The following is an 18,792-nucleotide window of genomic DNA, read 5'->3' on the forward strand; positions in this document are numbered from 1 at the left end:
CTACGCGGTCTCGAGCTTAAAGCACATAGGCCATTTAGAAATTGCGCTATAACGCTTAATATTACTGTTTGAGACACAAATGAAATTCAGTCACAACTTACTGCGTACATCTCACAAAACTTACCAAAAATCTATCGAAGATTAATATTTTGTGTGCATCAACCGTAAAGAAAGTATGATAAAATCAAATTGAAATTTGTTCAACTAAGTAGTTTAGTTTAACCGTACACAAAAACAGAGGGTGTATTCTTGCATATAAGACTGGCGTTTCCGTTAGTTTCCATGCCGGAATTTTCATCTGGCATGGGGGTGCCAGATGAGTGGCGTGCTATACAATGGCACGGTAAGGATGACGTAATTTTACAGTTATGAATGAAGTTGTAATTTAATACGCTGTTGTAAGAAATAGTTACGGTTGTGATGACATAAATTTCCGAAATATGTATGCGTTTCGGATTGGAATATCCGTTCTCGGTAAATCTGTCGTATATTCGCATAACATCTGTCGTATTTCGCTTTCGCGTTCAAAATACAAAAAAAATGCAAAAACACAAAGAGATGACAAATATAACTTTGTCGTCTGTCTGCATTTTTGCTATTTTCACATTGTTACATTTTCGCATCGTTGCATTTACGCTAACAAAGCAAGCTAGACGCAACAATACACGTTAATAATCCATTTTAACAGGGAATACATGAAACTATACCATTAAATGTAGAAGTTGCATGCAAATTGTAGATCGATAAAATATATAGCAAACAGAATAACACAAAACGACGATGTATAACACTTTTTAATCTGATTCGTTATTATTTAATTTTCTCATCTGTATTGTTTTAACGTTAAACACACACAGATTCCTCTGATCTTACGTAACCATATAAGTGTTGTTGTTTTTTTAATTGTACATATTATTCTGCCGTATTTACTGCATGCACCACATGTATAAATACCACCCGCAAAGAATATAGAAAATCTTTTCTGCATTCGGTCTTTATTTGGCATTGTGTTACGATCGAACATATAGTTTACATTACACAAGTATTGTTGTTTGTTTGTTTGATTGATTGATTGATTGGGTTTTACGTCAAACTGGTCATATTGCGACGTTCCAGCTTTACTAGAGGTGCCCTTTCATGCATTATTTCAGGGACAAACGGGCACCTGAGTAGAAACACCGACGCTCCGTAAGATAGACATCGAGGGTTGACCGCAAAACCGTAGTACCTTTTATGAAAAATAAAAGGATTAACAACAATTTTGCAATCAGCCCTCGAAATAAGTATTATAATAAGAGTATCGTGATCTGTCTAATGTCTATGGCTCTCATAGACTTTACTAGAATGAATCATACTCGGCGCCTCGGGGCATCGTAAGATCAAAGAATAGTAAAAGCCATTCGATTCAAATCCTGGAACAAATTCCAGACCCAGATTAATATCTTCTTCTTTCTTTCTTTTTTTTATTTTTCGTTTTGTCAAATGTAAAAGATGTATGAGTATTATCAGGATTTTGTATCTTCAACCTTCATATACAGGTCAATACTACATGGATTCCAAATCAGAGCCCGATCCTTATTTCTGGTAGCATTGCAGTGAGATCTTCTGCCGTCCTCAACATACAAGCAGGTGTCAAGGTCATATTCATATCTGAAACGGCTGCTATTGACGTTTATGGTCAGTGGCTTGTATTATTAATTACATATAGAATATACGAGTTTTTAACTATTTTTTCGAAAATATGTTTCACTACAGTGAATATACGGAAAATGGAAATATTCATTTTATTTCATCAAAATTTCTCAATAGTTTATTCATAATTATATTAAACGTAAGAAAGCGTGCATTAACCTTTTATTTGTTGTGAGCAACCACCGAGGCATTTGCAATAGCTTAGTGCAAGTCGAGGAACGGCTCATGTACCCGTCCTTTCAACAATTGCACTATTTAAACGGACATAGAACCGTTGATAAGACGGGCCCTAGATGCCGATATTTTTAGTGTCTTGTTAGACACAAATACGATGGTACAGAGGTGACATGTGTGCGTTTAAATTTATCTCTTGCGCGCGAGACACTATGTCGTGCGGTGTGGACGAGTTATTTAGTCGTGCGCACGAGATAATTATGCTTTAAAGTATCCAAAATATTTGACAATTTATTTTTTATTTATTCAGGTACATTATCTGTTGAAGGTATTCAAGGTTTACCTACTTTGTTTAGTTCCAATCATCCGTTGTTGAGTAATAAGGCAAAATGGATGGGCATCAGACAAGGCGCTGGAGGTAACTGTTGCTGTTGATTTGTCTTTAAAATCTAGATGATATTTCCATTAGCAAACTAAATTATTAAAAAACAATATGATATTCAAGTAAAGGTGCACTATTTTTACAGTATTTCGTTTTATTTTGCATATAACATATCAACTGTGAAAAGAAATGCTAATCTGAATACCATGTCAACTTTAAAACCATAATAGATATCGTGTCAACTTTATTTTACATACTTATATATATCATATCAACTTTATTTTACATACTTATAGATATCATATCCACTTTATCTACATACTTGAAGATATCATATCCATTTTATCTCACATACTTTTAGATATCATATCTACTTTATCTTACATATTAATAGATATTATATCCCCTTTTTTCTTAGTAAACAAACTTTTAGATATCATAAAAAATTATCTTACATTCTTATAGATATCAAATCAACGTAATCTCACATACTTATAGACATACTTATAGATATGATATCCAATATATCTTATATAGTTAGATATATTATATAAACTTTATCTTGCATACTATCAATTTAAATAACTAATGTTAATTTATCATATATATTCTTATATTATAGTAAATTGTGTTTAATATGTACATATGTACATATTTTGTATCAATTTAATAGCTTATGAAATTATGTGCATTTCAGGTTTTTAATGTTACGTGTATATCAATATTCATAAAGAGTGGAGTATCTAATTTATGTGAAGAAAGCATATAGGTCTAGTTTATAGTACATATACCTTTACCTGAGATGATGTATATTTGAATATCTATTTATTCTTAAATTGCAAGGTCACATACAAATGAAACATGCACTGATTAGACAAGCAGTAACTGGTCTTCAAGGAAACGGTAGCAGCGTGAAAATAGCTAACAGTGAAATTCACTCATGTACAGTTGGTATACGGCTTGCTGGTGGTATAGCAGAAAATGTTTCCGATAGTGACACTATACAAGAACATGACCTGTCCTTATTGAATGTCAATGTTCACCACAATAAAGATGGCGTTCTTGCTCATGGAGATATTTCTAAACCTGTCCTAATCTTTTTATATTGCAATTTTGATTACAATGACGACAATGGAATTCTTGTTAGCAATTGGGACATCTCCGATCAATCACTTATTTGGACAAATTTGTATATCATTAACTGCAGTATCAGCAACAACTTCGATTATGGCATTCAAAGCACTCAGAGGATTGTTAGCAACATTTACATTAAGAATTCGACACTTAGTAATAACCAATATTCCGGTGTTTATATTAGTAGATACAATTCTAGGATTGCCAAAGAAACATTGATTGTAACAGATTCGTATTTTGTGAAAAATAGGAATGATGGTATTCATGTTACCTGTTATCAATGCAAACCTAGCGCACTTAGTTTTCATAACAATGTTTTCAGTGAGAATGTAGACAATGCTATAGAACTTAATCTTAGGGTGCAGTCGACAGGCGGTATCAGTGGCTTATCAATAAGTAACAATAGGTTTGAACGCAATGGTAATAGAGATATAGTTGCCTATCTAGGAAATTATGTCATTGCTTACATCCTTAACAACTACTTTGCTAAGTCGCGTACTTCCATGAAGGTGACTGGAAACATTTTGACTGATACAGAGGTTTGTTATATGTTTGGGAACGTGTTCAATGAGCATTCGTCCACTTATGATGAGTCTGTCTTAGAGGTTGAAGGCGTAACGGCAACAATATCAAACACAACTTTTGCAAATAGCTCAATACGTACCTTGGTACGGTTTAAAGATGGTTTCGGTCATACGTTTGAATTTAACCGCTTTGTAAACACGTCTCTAACAGAGTGCTTTGTTAGTGTTGATCAGAAATATGATCCAAACTATACCTTTGTAATGGACAATAACTATTGGGGAACAGGTGAAATTATTAAAATCAAAACGAAAGTATGCGACTTTTTTCACGATTCAGATAAAGCCGTTGCAAAAATTACTAACATTTTTTCAACTGAAGCATATGATATGAAGGTTTCAACTGAAGACATTGATGACTTTAGGTTTACACGAGATGATGATTTAAATGCAACAATTATTGGAGGAATTGTTCAAGCACAGTTAGACTTGTCAACGCTTGGTGATGGCAGATTCATTGTTAATAGAAGCCTTCTGATAACAGATTCTGCAGCCGTGTCTTTCAAAAATGTAACAGTCTATTTTGAAAGCCACCGGGGGATAGCTCAATATGGTATGTCGTATTCATTTCTCTTGCAATTAAAACTACTGAACGTTTCGTAAATAGATATTATTATGTCGAAATGCTATCAAAATACCAGTATTAAGTATCATTTTTATTCGCATAATGTTTAAAGGTATGAAACCCTTTTCAGTTTTATCCATATCTAAATTCTTTCCGTACTTTCTGCAATAATCTTTCCTAATTTGATACTGGCTTCTCATGGATTCCAAATAAACGCTTAAAAAGTGTAAGTTATCATTTAATCAATGACAAAAATAACAATATTTATCTTGTAGGTAATTTGACAATAGGGGACAAGGAAAATAACTCAGGTTCTGCAATTGTCATCGCATTTTCTACAAAAGCATGGAATGGAATTAAATTGTTTGCAAAAGGTATGTATGACTAGAAAAAGAAATGTAACATGAATACAATTCAAAATATGGGGAAATATTGTAGTATATTGAAATTTTAGGTATCTCTGAGAGAAACTTGACTGTTGGTATAATCTAAAATTGTAAAAGTGTGCCTTCCGCAGCAGGACAATCTTGATAAATGTCATTATTGATTGAGCTTATAGTATGTTCTTAAGTATTTAGCTTTCTGTAAAGTATCCCACATCATGGTGTCTTTTTACGAGATTTTATTAAAAACGCACATTTTATAACAATCTTCTTGTTCGCATGAGTTTTGTTATTTAAAAAATATGGTACTTAAGTTAATATTATCTCAATACTTTTAGAGTTACATATTTACAATACGGAACTGTCTGGAACGCAACGGCTTGTAGATGTTCGAGGAAACCATTCGTACATTGTCTTTAAAAATTGCAACATCAGTGATGATAGCGTGTTGCAAAACCTTATTTACGCTGACATGGCCAATGGAAATCTTTCTGTATCTTTACATAAGACAGCAGTAAAATCCAGGTCTTCAATGATTTATATAAGAGCAAACGACACAAGGACAACTTTAATTGAAATGATTGACAGTAATTTTACCAGTAAATCACACGTGATACAATTATCAGAAGTCACAACTCGTGAAGATATGCGTTTGTTTACTGTCAATATCATGAATTGTTATATGTTTGTAAGTGGAAACAATGTATTTTACTTATCAAGCCGCTCAAGTCACTTTAATGGAACGATTACAGGATCGGAATTAGCTCCCTATTATTACTTAAACACTGCATACTTTGAATTTCCATCCATGAACATTGAAATAGCTGGAAACACATTTGGAGATGCCAACATGATTTTACGATTTCAATTTTGTCGTCAGCTTAAGGAACTGTCAAACCCATATCCAAAGGTTATTAATATTTCAAGCAACATTTTCAATAGCTCTAGAAGTGGTACAGATTTACAGATCAGCAAGAATTATTATACGAATGAAAAAACACACAATATTTATGTCACGAAAAACGTTTTCGGATATAGCAATTTTGTACAGAGAAAAAGAATGTATATTTATGGATCCTATTACTCATCTAGCAACAGGCATTCGTTTGTTGTTGATTCAAATATGTTTGCAAATTCAACAGATGTCGCTATAAACGTTAATAATATGCACGATAGTTTGATTATAAGTAACAACACGTTTGTAAACAACTCACAGTGTGTATATGTGAAAATTGATAAGGCGTTGAATGTAGTTAATATCATAAAGAACACTTTTCTTAATAATACATATGAGCAAGGAGTCATTTATCTGGACCTGTCCTTAAACAATTACACCAACATTATTGATAACACCTTTATCAACAATTCAAATGTCGCTATTGCAATCACCTCTCCAAATACAACAGTAAAATACAATTTCTTTGAAAATATGAAAGATGTTTACAACGTGAAAGTTCTAGAAGATGATTACCCCGACATGATTGTGAATGCTTCGTTAAATTATTGGGGTACACATGATGTCAAGGAAATAGCCAAAATGATTTACGATAAAGATTACGTAGAAACTTTATTTGATGTGGAATTTAGACCTTACCTGGGTTCAAAAAACAAGACGGATGTTCAAAACGAAAATATCACATTTGTTTCCTTAAACGGGGAAATAGGAGGGAGCGTCAGTGGAGAAGTCACCTTAAAACTTGACAAAAGCCCCTATGTTGTTGTCTCTAACGTGGATGTTGAAAGAACAGATGTTCTCAACATTGATCCAGGCGTTGTGTTAATTATGAAAGCGGGTGTTGGATTAAAAGTTCATGGTTTGTTGAAAATGTTCTTTATTGCAAAGTTTATTTTACCTTTGTTAAGTATTTCGTGACATTTTGTCCTTTAATATGCCTTTGAATACCTCATTTGCAATCTTTCGTTTTTTATAAAGTTATTTATAACTTAGTTTTCAACACCATTTTTTATATATTTGTAAGTTACTGTAGCTAACACGAAAGAATTAACTCAACTTTATAATGATGTGATATGATTTCATGAGTGTGAATGCGGTGTATTATGCGATATCACTATGTTTATACTTTCAGGTGAAATAAATATTCGTGGGACAAAAGAAAATTCTGTACTGATGAAATCAGAAATTGCAGGCAAACCTTGGCGAGGGGTTGACATACGGAACACCACTAGAAGTATGTCTTATCTGCAACATTATTTATTGTTTGCTATCTTTTATTACAAAAATTACAAAAAGGCAAGTGTCAGAGAATAACTCCTGTTATATAGGTATTGCTACATAGCAATTATCAAATTTATACTGATGGAAGACGATTCTAATTGTCAATTAGTATTTATGCAAAATTGACTCACATGTAAATACTTAATTGGTATTTATGCAAAATTGACTCACATGTAAATACTTAGAGCCATGGTACATGTATAAACTAGCTGATAAGTACTCTTACACGAAACATTGCTATGCCATTAGCATAAATTGAATCAAGAAGAGGTATGAGCAAGTACATAAATAATGCCAGTTGCCTTAAGCACTTTATGACAGAAACTCTGTAGCGTAGATTTAAATGCAAGTGTTGCTATACTCCTTGATAAATACATAACTCTTATGTTTGAGAGAAGAAATGAAAATACACACAATTTAATTTCTTTAGTTATAACGGAGTGCTATATTAAATGCACATTGTTGTAGCAAATTTAAAAACAAGATGCTTGGCTATTTTAAACATATTTTTTATATTTAAGATTCGACACTATTTTACCTCTATGTAAATGACACAGAAGATGGGATACGTATACAAAGCTCCAACGTTATCATACATAATGTTACCTCAACATTTTCTCGTCAGTCAGGTGTCTTAATTGACGTAAACATGATGCACAAGCAAAAGTATTTCAAAATAAGCGAGGTTGCTGTTGAAAACAACGGTATTGACGGCATTAGCATAGCTGGGTTTGCGGCAAACGTAACAGAACTTACAATTGAAAAATGTGCCAGTGCAAACAATTCACGATACGGGATCAATATTGAAACAAACACCACCGTGAATTTTATAAAATGCATCATTGAGAACAATATTAAGAGTGGTGTACGTCTTCAGCAAAGCGGTGATGGATTTGTGCTCATCAATGACTCGGTCGTTATGGGAAATAAAGAAAATGCAATAACCGGTATAATTTCAGGTGGGATAAGTATCAACTCAAGTAATATTACCCGACATAACAACGGTAAATTAAACTGGTGGGGATACTGGACAACTAAAAGCTATATCGATTTGACTGACACCTCAAATACTGTTCAAAACGTGTATATTAAATTCAGTAACACCAACTTTATAGATAACGTGGCTGATGGTGTATATATTTCAAGAAACAGATATGGACGCAGTGATATGAATATTGACATAGAAAACTGTACATTTTCGGGTGGAAACCGTACCATAGTTTTTAGCGATAACGCTGTTTATTGGGGTTATACGACACATATGAATATATCTTTTGTTAACAATGTGATTGAGGACACCATGCTTTCCCAAAACCACCCTGTTGATAGAAATCTTATAAAAATCTTATTACACTACTATCAAATTAATTTCAATGGTAATATCTTTAGAAATAATTATGCAAACACAGGGTTAGAATTGTCTGCATCAAGAACGATGGCCAATGGCGATGTTGATATTGTTGAAAATAGTTTTATCAACAATAATTTTTCAATATCAACAATAAATGTACAGAGTCAATTGAACGTACATCTGTACAGAAATATATTTGTACCATTGGACGGATATGACTGCATTCTTGAAGTGCCACCCCTCAACATATCCTACTTTATCAATGCAACGTTTAACTACTGGGGAAGCGATTCAGCCATACAAGTAGTCAAAAGTGTATGTGGTTTTGAAAAAGATATGGATAGAAGCTTTGTACGCTATATTCCGTTCTTTGTAGATGTAGACCGTGCTAAAACAATATCTGCAGGGCAGAATGACTTGAATATGTCCGGAACATTTGGTGGAGAAATAACCGGTGATGTCACTATTTCCAAGAAAGATTCCCCCACCTCTATTCGAGTTGATCGTTCAATACTAATCAGGTATGGTTTTATGGTTTACTCTGATGCTCTGTTTACTATTATTTACTTTATGCAATTAAATAAAGTTAATTGTTACATGTTTTCTTGATATTTTACGTCATTTAAATTTCTGTATTCTGATGTAAGATAATGATCGAAGTAGCCGCGAGCTGTTATCTGTATATTCATTTTAAGGTGGAATGATCTAAATCATGTTTATTTCTAAACTTTAACAATATTCTTTGCTGTGATTCTTTGACTCCATAGAAACTTAAAAGCAATGAAATTTATAATCTGGATTCAGTATTCTTTATCAATGTGGCCGATTCAAAGAAAAACCTATTTTCGAAAAAAATGTATTTTTGTCAACCTGCAAAACCAAAAATATCATTTACTGTAAAACATCTTACGGAAAGAATTTATGGATGTGTTGTTATTTTCTACCTGAATTATATGGGTTTTTCTTTCAGGAAAGGGGCATCGCTTTATATTGAATCAGGACTTGTTCTTCAGTTTGAAAAGAACAGAGGGATTTATGTACAAGGTAATATATTTTAATTACTGTGGTGTTCAATGCAGCACAAAGAATTACTGGAAATTGCAGACATTGATCAAGTTAATCTGTTTAATGCATGTTTCTTTCCTAAGCATCAATTGTATTGCAATTTCAAAATGCCATAAAAGTATATCAAGACTTTGTTAAACGTTGAATAAATACGTACCTTTATATTATTTTAAACCGATAAGAAAAGACACATGTGTTATTTGTATTCTTTGTTTTATTTAAAATTATTCAAGCAACTCGTTATAATTTTTTTATATTTAAGGATCTTTAAAGCTTCTCGCCGGGGATTCACCTATCATTTTAGAAAATGTACGAAATTCAGCTTCCTGGCATGGTCTTGTTATAGATTCTGATGAATGTAAGTATAAATAAGATATGTGTCCATAAGACACGGGTGCCCACATAGTCCACTACTTTGTCAATATCTAGGTCAAATGACTCTAGGTCAAAAATTGTTTGTGCTACATGTGGCACAGTTCCACAAGTTGAAAACTAAAAACTAAGTAAAGGGCAATAATTTTACAAATACTGAATTAATCCACAAGCAAACCCCAAGGTGCATAAGTGCACGTGCTGACCAACATTTTTGTAAAGATTCAGGTCTGCGTGTCAAATACTTTTTTAAGCTTTGCATGAACAAGTTGAAAATTGCAAAGCCAACGGCAAAAACTCTTAAAAGACTGAAAATATTCACATGCAAAATACCAGGTGCCTAGCTTTACAGTGATGTTGATCATTATTCCTGTAAAGTTGGTTGACTCTAACTCAGACACTCAAGAACACAAAATAAACAACGCAGGTGAATTATGGATACAGTTTTTTACTGGAAATACGGGTATTTAACTCTATGAAATTACTTGGATAAAACTAATACAAGCGAAACCCAGAGGCACAACGAACATGCTGACAACATTCCTGTTAAGTTTCATGACTCCAGGTTTAATACTTTTTGAGCTACGCAAGACACAAATTGAAAATTGCAAATTATCACTAAGTCAGGGGCATTGGCTCTGACAAAACAGAAAAAAATCGAAAGCGAAACGCCAGGTGCACAACTTGACATGCTGATCAACATTCCTGTTTCATTACCCTAGGTCAAATACATTTTGAGCTATGTGTGACACAAGTTGAAAATTGCAAATTTTTAGTTAGTTGACAAAACAAAATTAATTCACAAACGAAACCCCAGTGCACAACTTACATGCTGATCAACTTTCCTGTAAAATTTCATTTTCCTAGGTTAAATACTTTTTGAGCTATGTGCGACACAAGTTGAAAATTACAAATATTTTCTAAGTCAAGTGCAATAACTCTGCAAGTACTTAATAAATTCCACACGAAAATACCCAGGTGCACAACTACATAATGCTGGTTAGCGTTCCTGCTCTAGGTTAAATACTTTTTGAGCTACGTGCGACACAAAATGAGAACGGACAAACGGATTGAAGGACGGACAAGGGTAAATCTAAATCCCCCGTTGGGGCATAAAAATTGTCGAACCTACTTTTTGCATGTAAATATCAATTGTATGAGACTCGTCAATTAAAAGATAATATTATATACTTGAAATTAGCTATTGTGATAATCAACTGAAAAGTGATCATAAGACAGTTTTGTTATCATGGAACGAACAAATTGTAATGAAGTAAATACTTTTATTCGTTTTAGTGACCATTTTGTATTCTGCATTTCCAATTTCAAGTTTCTTTTTTATATTTCTTATAGTCCAAAGCAAAACAATCCTCTACAACACACGACTTCTAAATACAACCCATGGAGTTATGCTACGTTCACCAAATGTAGAAATGAAGAAAAGTCAAATCCTTAATTGTTCTTCACACTGTTTAACCATCAATCAATTTATGCAGTTGAGTACATACGACTTTGAAATGTCAACCCTGGACAACTGTTCAAAAAATGGTATTAATATAATCGGGAATGGAAACATATCGCTGAAAAATATTGGTATTCATAAGGTACGAGTTGGTATAGGAGTAGATGCAGGACATGGTTCAGTGGAAGTTAACGGAGCTAATATTTCAGAATCGATTGAAGAAGCTCTTACAATTTCATTTTCAGATAGATATATGTCAAAAAACGTGTCTCTGAGTAATTGTTTGTTTACCAGTTGTGCTAAAGGGGTAAAAGTACTAACATATGATTATAGAACTGACTTAATTAATATCGACATTTCGCGGAACAAATTCAGTAACATTGAAGCAAAGTCACTTTTTATTTCACCCTATGATCATTATTATTATTCGAATAATGATGCAAATAAAACAATTAATATCAATTTAAATTCATTTACAAACTCATGCGGAGTTTCACTCGAGACATGGAATAATTTTAACACGACTATGAAGGATAATGTTTTCCATGATTCTCTATGTTCAAATGACGAGTCATGTTTTTTGCACGTTTTAACACAAGGGAATAACATTAATAAACGTACAAGGCAATTTAAAATTTCCGGAAATTTGTTTCAAAATATCACATGTAAATGCTTAGTTACGCTTAATGATGGGAATCAGGCCGATGCAACAGGGGAATTTGTTTATAATCAACTACTGGATATAACTGCCAAAGAAACAGTTGTTGTCAGTAATGCATTGAACATTAATATGTCTTGGAATATTTTTGACAATCCATATTCAACATTTGATTTATATGCACACAAGCGAGGTAAGTTGTATTTTCCTTTCACTTTCTGCTTTATCGATAACCGATTGTCATGTTGACAAGATGCATAAATGTCGTGACAAATCTAAATAAATTATACTTGTAAGATTATTTATCAACACGAGTCATTTGTTTTCTGTTTACATGGTTATCCTTGCAAGGAATATTTGATGATTTGATAATATGGTCTCTGGTATTAATAAAATAGGTTTTTATTAATTCTTTTCTTAATTTTATTTGCCTAAACGTCGGTGAGGGATATTTTCTTTTAATTCTGGCAACATATGTTGCCTAATGATTATAGTAAGTATTTATATTTGCCTAGTTTCCTTGATGTATACATTTTTGCTCGGCATAATATTTGTAGGAGAAGAATCCGTTAATGCAACAAACAATTGGTGGGGAAGTTCTGATGCTAATCAGGTATATAACAGAATATATGACAGACGACGTGATACATTTCTAGTATTGTTTTCCGTTATACCAGTAATGACAGAGCGTGTCATAGATTGTACTAAAGTTTCCAACTGCAGCAATCACGGGGAATGTGTTAGTCCGAATCGATGCCGATGTAACTCAGGTAAACCCTTTAACGACCAATACGCCCTAATTCATAGTTTCTTTAAATCTTTGAAATGTAGTTCTGCTGAAATGCTCTCTGAGAAAACAACGGTTTGAAGAATATCAAATTAAGCAGTTTGTGTAAGTAATATACACAATTTTGGATTAGAGCTCCGTTTATCGAGAGATCCTTGAACAAGATTTTACTATCGTTTATCTTTTTTTCAAAAGGTAGCAAATGCTTACTTTTTGAATTATTGCAAACTGAAACATCACTTATTATTAAACACGGATATAGTGGTATTTTTTCTGTTGGACTTTTATGTTCATTAAAAATTTGAAATACAATCTTACTTTTATTTCGTAATGGAATATTTTTCATTTCCTTTGCATTTTGGTAATCTTTGAATACATGTATAATGTGAATGAAAACAGGTTGGTCCGGAGAAACCTGCATGGACTATGACTGTGGAGGGGTTAATTACTGTTATGGAAACGGCGAATGCACTGCACCGAACACGTGCAAATGCAATGAGGGTTGGAGTGGTGCACTCTGTATAGTAGCGTCATGTGGGTAAGCACATAAAATTTACGTTTGTAGATATCTGAAAGGTAATTAATTCCACATTTGATCTTTTTTTGATCGTACGACCATATGCAGGCGATGCAGATGACACTTCTAATACATAATTATGCTTGTGCACACAGGGTCTGCAACTCAAACAAGTATCTTGAACACTCTACAATTGTCCGAAAAGATTGGAAAGCAGGATGCTGTGACCTAAATCCTATGTTTGAAATATGTAGTGGCTGATTTCTGCAATTTCGTGTTTCGTGTCATCTCCTTGTCTGTTAAGGGCACTGACACGAAGACACGGTACAGTATATGTGAAATAATTATAATAATAATTTAAACAGGTGGAGACAAGGAATTTTCTTCTATAGAGTTATCTTGTCGGCAGTTATAAATCTTCGTGTATGCGCGCTACATTTGTCATGTCGTCGTGTCTATACCTAAAATTGCGAAAGACGAAGAGACTATAATAAGCCAATTTATCGTGTCTCCGACTTTCAGGGCGAGGACACGAAGACTCGATAAATTGGCCAATTATCGTGTCTTGGCTTGTAGTCCTTTGAGGCAAGACACGACCAAATAACAAATATATTGCGATGCTCAATGTTTGCAGTGAGTTATTGTTTAAACAACAAAAAAACGAGTGCAATCAAAAAGGGGGTCTATTTGATACAAAATTAACAAATTTTCGGATGTTTCTTTAAATTCAAAGCTGCACCAGTTTTATTTGATGAATTCTGCTTAAACCGATTATTGGGGTGTGGACGAAGCTTGCATCCTCCACTGCCGTATATGAACACTTTTGTTAATTCGAGCCGGTAGTCTTTTTAATTTTGACTTTCTTTAAAGACTCCTTTTTTCTTGTTTTCCAAATTTGCTTTTTTTTTCAGTATTCCTTATTGAGCACTGTATAATCACCCTTGCTTTAAGTCACTTTTGACGTCTCGTCTGTCGGTGATATGCAGAATTGTTATGACATCTGATCTACATAAAAAATCTACTTTGTTTAGTTTCTACAATTCATTGTTTCCTCGTTTAAAACACACACATGTTTTTATGATTTATCTTTGTACTCGTAGTTTGAATAATTTAGATGTGTGCATATAATAGTCTCTTAAATTCGTATTATTTTGTGTTGAAAAGTTAAGAGGTTAATTGAAATGAAAGATTAGCTTCTTTCGTTTCTGACTTTTAAGAAATGAATAATTGAATTAAACCTTTGAAGATTGAATAAAGCCCTCTAAAGCCGGTATTAGGTGAGGGATGTTGCACTTATCTCCCAATGAACAGACACAAATTGAGCTTGCAATTTACACGTATTTTTGTTGGTGAACAATTCTAGGTAACACTGACTTTTGAAACACATAATTGATAAAAATTAATTTTGTTAATTGACCATTCATTTTACAGTCGTGTAAATAACTGTAGCGAAAATGGCATATGTTTCCGACCAAACGTTTGCACATGCGCATCACAATTTACAGGAAATGATTGTAGTTCGTGCGTGCCAAAACACTGGGGACGACAATGTGAACCATGTCCGGATTGCCAACACGGAATATGTAACCTTACTAATGGTACGCTATTTCATATGTACAAATTTTGTCTCAGACCCATAGGATAAATATGCTTTGAAATGGAAAACATAATTTCAAAGACAAACATTTTAGTTTTTATTATTTTTGAAGCCTTACAGCAAATGAAAGAATAATGTCATTTTAAAATCTTACTAACGAATTGATAGGGGCATGTTATTTGATGTTTTTGTATTTGCCAACGTTTCTGAAAGTGGAATGAGTACGTCAAATCTTAATTTACAAGCTAACTTAAGGTTTGTAGGATATTCAAATTCAATTTGTCTTGTACATATATACATAAAAAATCTGCCTCAAGTAAAAAAAAATGTATCATATAAATTTAAAATAATATAAAAATAAAATTGAAATGAAAATGCATTCAGTAAATATAGGTCTAGTAGTTGAGAAAATAAAGTGTTTAATTGCGTATAATGAAACTGTATTAAAGCAAGCAAATGTTTAGTCTCTATGGCCTGGTATTCAACTTGTATCATTACTTACACAAGCAAATGTTTTTTAGCATTTTTTTATATTTGTGCAGGTATTTGTGAATGTGAAAATGAAAACTGGTCTGGATACTTATGTGATAAATGTAGTGAAGCTTTTTATGGTCCGCAATGCTTGCCTCTAATCAAAGTACTTGATATTGTACCAAATCTGGGTTTAGATAAAGGTGGTTATCTTGTACATGTTTGGGGCCACAACTTTCCCAAATCCTCTCGAGGATTTTATACCTGTAAATTTGGAACAACAGAGACTAACGGAACATGGCTGGCATGGAATCATGTTGAATGTCAAGCACCAAAAATGCCAGAGGGAGTTGTTTCTCTTGAAATTTCTACTGATGGAATTGAATTCACTAATGACAAGGTACACCTAATTTGTAAATGATTTAAATGTGTAGGTTATATATGGCTTAAATACTTAGTGAATTAAAACGTCGGGGACCTATGTTTGAAAAATTATAAAAGTTCATCCATTAACATGTTCAATCAACCCGAGCCTGTTCTGCCGTTTTAGGCGTGTTGTACGGTATTTGTGTTTCTGTTGTTAACAGATAGTGATGGATCTTCATCATGAATTTCAATTTGTAAAATACTTTATGTATAATTTAGTTTGCTTTAATTAATATACACTTATACATTTGCTTTACAGTATCATACATTGATAGCTATTAATGTAACAGAATTCTTCATTTCTTTCAATACTTTTAATAGGTGATCTTACATGTTAATGTTGAATTCATTAAAATGGTTTGATTAAAGAAATAAATACGAATAAATAAATACGAATGTTTATGCAAGAATTTGGAATACATTTATTCAACATGATTGATAAATTAAATATGTGAAGACACGAACACGTGAACTGAACAAGCCTTTAAAATATGCCACATTTACTTTACATTCATACCAACCCCTTTGAATAATTCTAATTGAATGTTAGTTATCCGATTTCATTTGTATATGCTTTGCTCTGATTTATTCGACACTAACTTCAAGATACGAGTATTATCTATCTTTTCATGTAAAAAGTAAAGGACAAAAATGAGCCAGAAGATATCAAATACTTACGTAAATAAATGTGTCGTCATAATAAACAAACAATAGGGTCGGTCAGCATGGTCAGTATGAATACTTAATTAAAGTGATCAGTCGCCTCATTCCCATAGTTATTACACAAGCGGTGTCTTGTTTTTTACTTAATGCCTTTATACAATTTACTCGTGTGGTTTATATGAAAAAGATCAAAAGATAAAAAAAATCTTTTAATATATTCTTTTTTTCTCAGCTGATGTTTTATTTTTATGCATCATGTCCTCCTGGATCTTGCGGGCGCGGAAACAATCCACCACATGGTCAATGTTTATATGGAGGTTGTTCCTGTTTTCTTCCCTGGACAGGAGATAATTGTGATAAAGAGCTTCTTGTTCCTGCAGTACAGAAACCAAAACTGAACCAAACACTTGCTGAAGGAGATACTTATTCTTTACAACTAAATCTTACACAGGTATGTCACATATTGAATATAAATGTAATGACATGTAATTAACACAGGGAATGCTTCGACGTGTCATTTAGCGCTAAAAACCGACTTTTTCATGTTATTTTTTATATCATTTATCTCAGTTTTTCTTACTTCTCTAAACATTTAACCCGTTTTTTTAGCAAGCTAAATGTCTCTAGTGATGTCTGGTCCTTATCTTATCATCTATCCAGACTGTGTTTATGATTATAATTTCATTTTTGTTCATTTGATAGACTGGTATTAATAGCGAAGATCAGAAAAAGTATCTCCGTTTTAAAAACACCGGATGTCTAATTATGATTTGCTGGATATTCAGTTTCAATTTTGTTAATTTATTTAATTTCTTCGTTTCATTGTAATTTATTGTTATCCATAGCAAAATGCGTCATCTTTACTGACTTCGACTTTTCATTGTTTTCATGTAATCATTATAAATCACGGTGTATTTGTCGGGCAAGTATTTCAGAAGACGTTTACTCCCAGTTACTTCTAACAGAGTTAGTTTCGTATACTTTTGATATGCAATTTGGCTGCTTTGTGAAATTTAGATACATGATTACGTGATGGATATGCTTGAAATATTAAAGGAAATTCGGACCATCATTGAATTGAATAGTTTATTCAAAATCATATATCTTAAATATCGTTATCCCAGTCGTAGCCTTACAGGATGTTTATTTAAGAGTTCTATACTACCTTGTATTTGGTGCCGGAACCAAGAAAAAACAAGCAGTGGAACTTTTTTCTTCAAATGTAAAGGAAACTGAACATTGTTAGCTACAGCTTAGACAAAATAATACAAGCAAAAGCTGGAAAGAAGTGAGTACACGTAGAAACCGGATTTTTTTTTCAAATGATGGGCATAGGGATTCTTATTTTTGTCTATTGGTTCATATTTATATAGAAAATAAGATATAATCATTTCTGTTTAGGGGAGTCCACCAATTTTATGGTCTCTTATAAGAGGTCCATCGGGTATGGTTTTAGATGAAAATTTGGGATTAATAACATGGAAGCATGCGAGTGCAAAATCTAGCGTATATACGGTAGAAGCGAAGGCAGCAAACCTGGTAGGAAAAGATAGTGTCACATGGAATATTAGCGTTCCACTTTCATATACAGTTTTTATTGATAAACTTGATCAACTTGAGGGTAGTCTTCCAGTTCCTAAACCAGTTACCATATATGGAACAGTAGCTTTCGTGAACGAAGATGTGGCACGTGTTGTTCCAATTGATGTTTCGTAAGCAATATCGTTTTTTGTTAACAATTTATATTCAGTCAATGAAATATAATGGTATGTTGTTTTTTTGTTGCTGTTTCTTTCTTCTTTTGTCTAAACCATAAGGTAGCCATCAAGTAGAAAGAAATATACGTTACATAAATAAACATTAGTAATAGGGAATGTCTTGTTGATTTAAGTTCTTAGCTGTCTATAGTTATAATAGTTATAACTTGAAACTCTCTTTCTCGATGGTTTATTTTTTCTGTGATAAATTTTAGTTTGACATGGTTTGTAAGGAATAAACTTGGTTAAAATGTCTGTCCATACAACGACAATTCCATGCAATATTTATTATCGATGATTAAAACAGATCTTTTCTATTCGACTATCTGAACATTTAAAATAGGTAGAGATCGAAACACTCAAAGATCTTGTGTCACCATAGTGATGCTATGGAGTCATAGTAGCAATATATTTGAGTGTGAAGGGAGCTAACAACGTCACTGTTGCTCTCATGATTCACTTGTTTAAATATTTATTTACAACGCCGTATAACTTATTGTTCATCATTTGGCTTGACTG

The 18,792-nt window shown here is 32.9% G+C and overlaps 1 protein-coding gene across 1 annotated transcript in view; it reads left to right on the top strand.

Annotated features, from left to right (window-relative positions):
• The window catches only part of LOC132756769 (uncharacterized), a 51,780-nt gene that overhangs the window by 18,928 nt on the left and 14,060 nt on the right, over positions 1-18,792 (top strand). The window contains exons 6-21 of the mRNA XM_060747905.1: positions 1,539-1,677; positions 2,177-2,284; positions 3,092-4,516; positions 4,804-4,902; positions 5,250-6,725; positions 6,999-7,100; positions 7,669-9,019; positions 9,469-9,542; positions 9,826-9,921; positions 11,289-12,248; positions 12,613-12,825; positions 13,242-13,380; positions 14,791-14,957; positions 15,499-15,827; positions 16,749-16,967; positions 17,918-18,228. Coding sequence (XP_060603888.1) covers positions 1,539-1,677; positions 2,177-2,284; positions 3,092-4,516; positions 4,804-4,902; positions 5,250-6,725; positions 6,999-7,100; positions 7,669-9,019; positions 9,469-9,542; positions 9,826-9,921; positions 11,289-12,248; positions 12,613-12,825; positions 13,242-13,380; positions 14,791-14,957; positions 15,499-15,827; positions 16,749-16,967; positions 17,918-18,228 — 7,208 coding nt within the window. The remainder of the gene's footprint in view (positions 1-1,538; positions 1,678-2,176; positions 2,285-3,091; positions 4,517-4,803; positions 4,903-5,249; positions 6,726-6,998; positions 7,101-7,668; positions 9,020-9,468; positions 9,543-9,825; positions 9,922-11,288; positions 12,249-12,612; positions 12,826-13,241; positions 13,381-14,790; positions 14,958-15,498; positions 15,828-16,748; positions 16,968-17,917; positions 18,229-18,792) is intronic.

Source organism: Ruditapes philippinarum, unplaced genomic scaffold (genome assembly GCF_026571515.1).
Source record: "Ruditapes philippinarum isolate M1 unplaced genomic scaffold, ASM2657151v2 ctg1056_1_1_1_1, whole genome shotgun sequence".
NCBI classification, from domain to species: domain Eukaryota; kingdom Metazoa; phylum Mollusca; class Bivalvia; order Venerida; family Veneridae; genus Ruditapes; species Ruditapes philippinarum.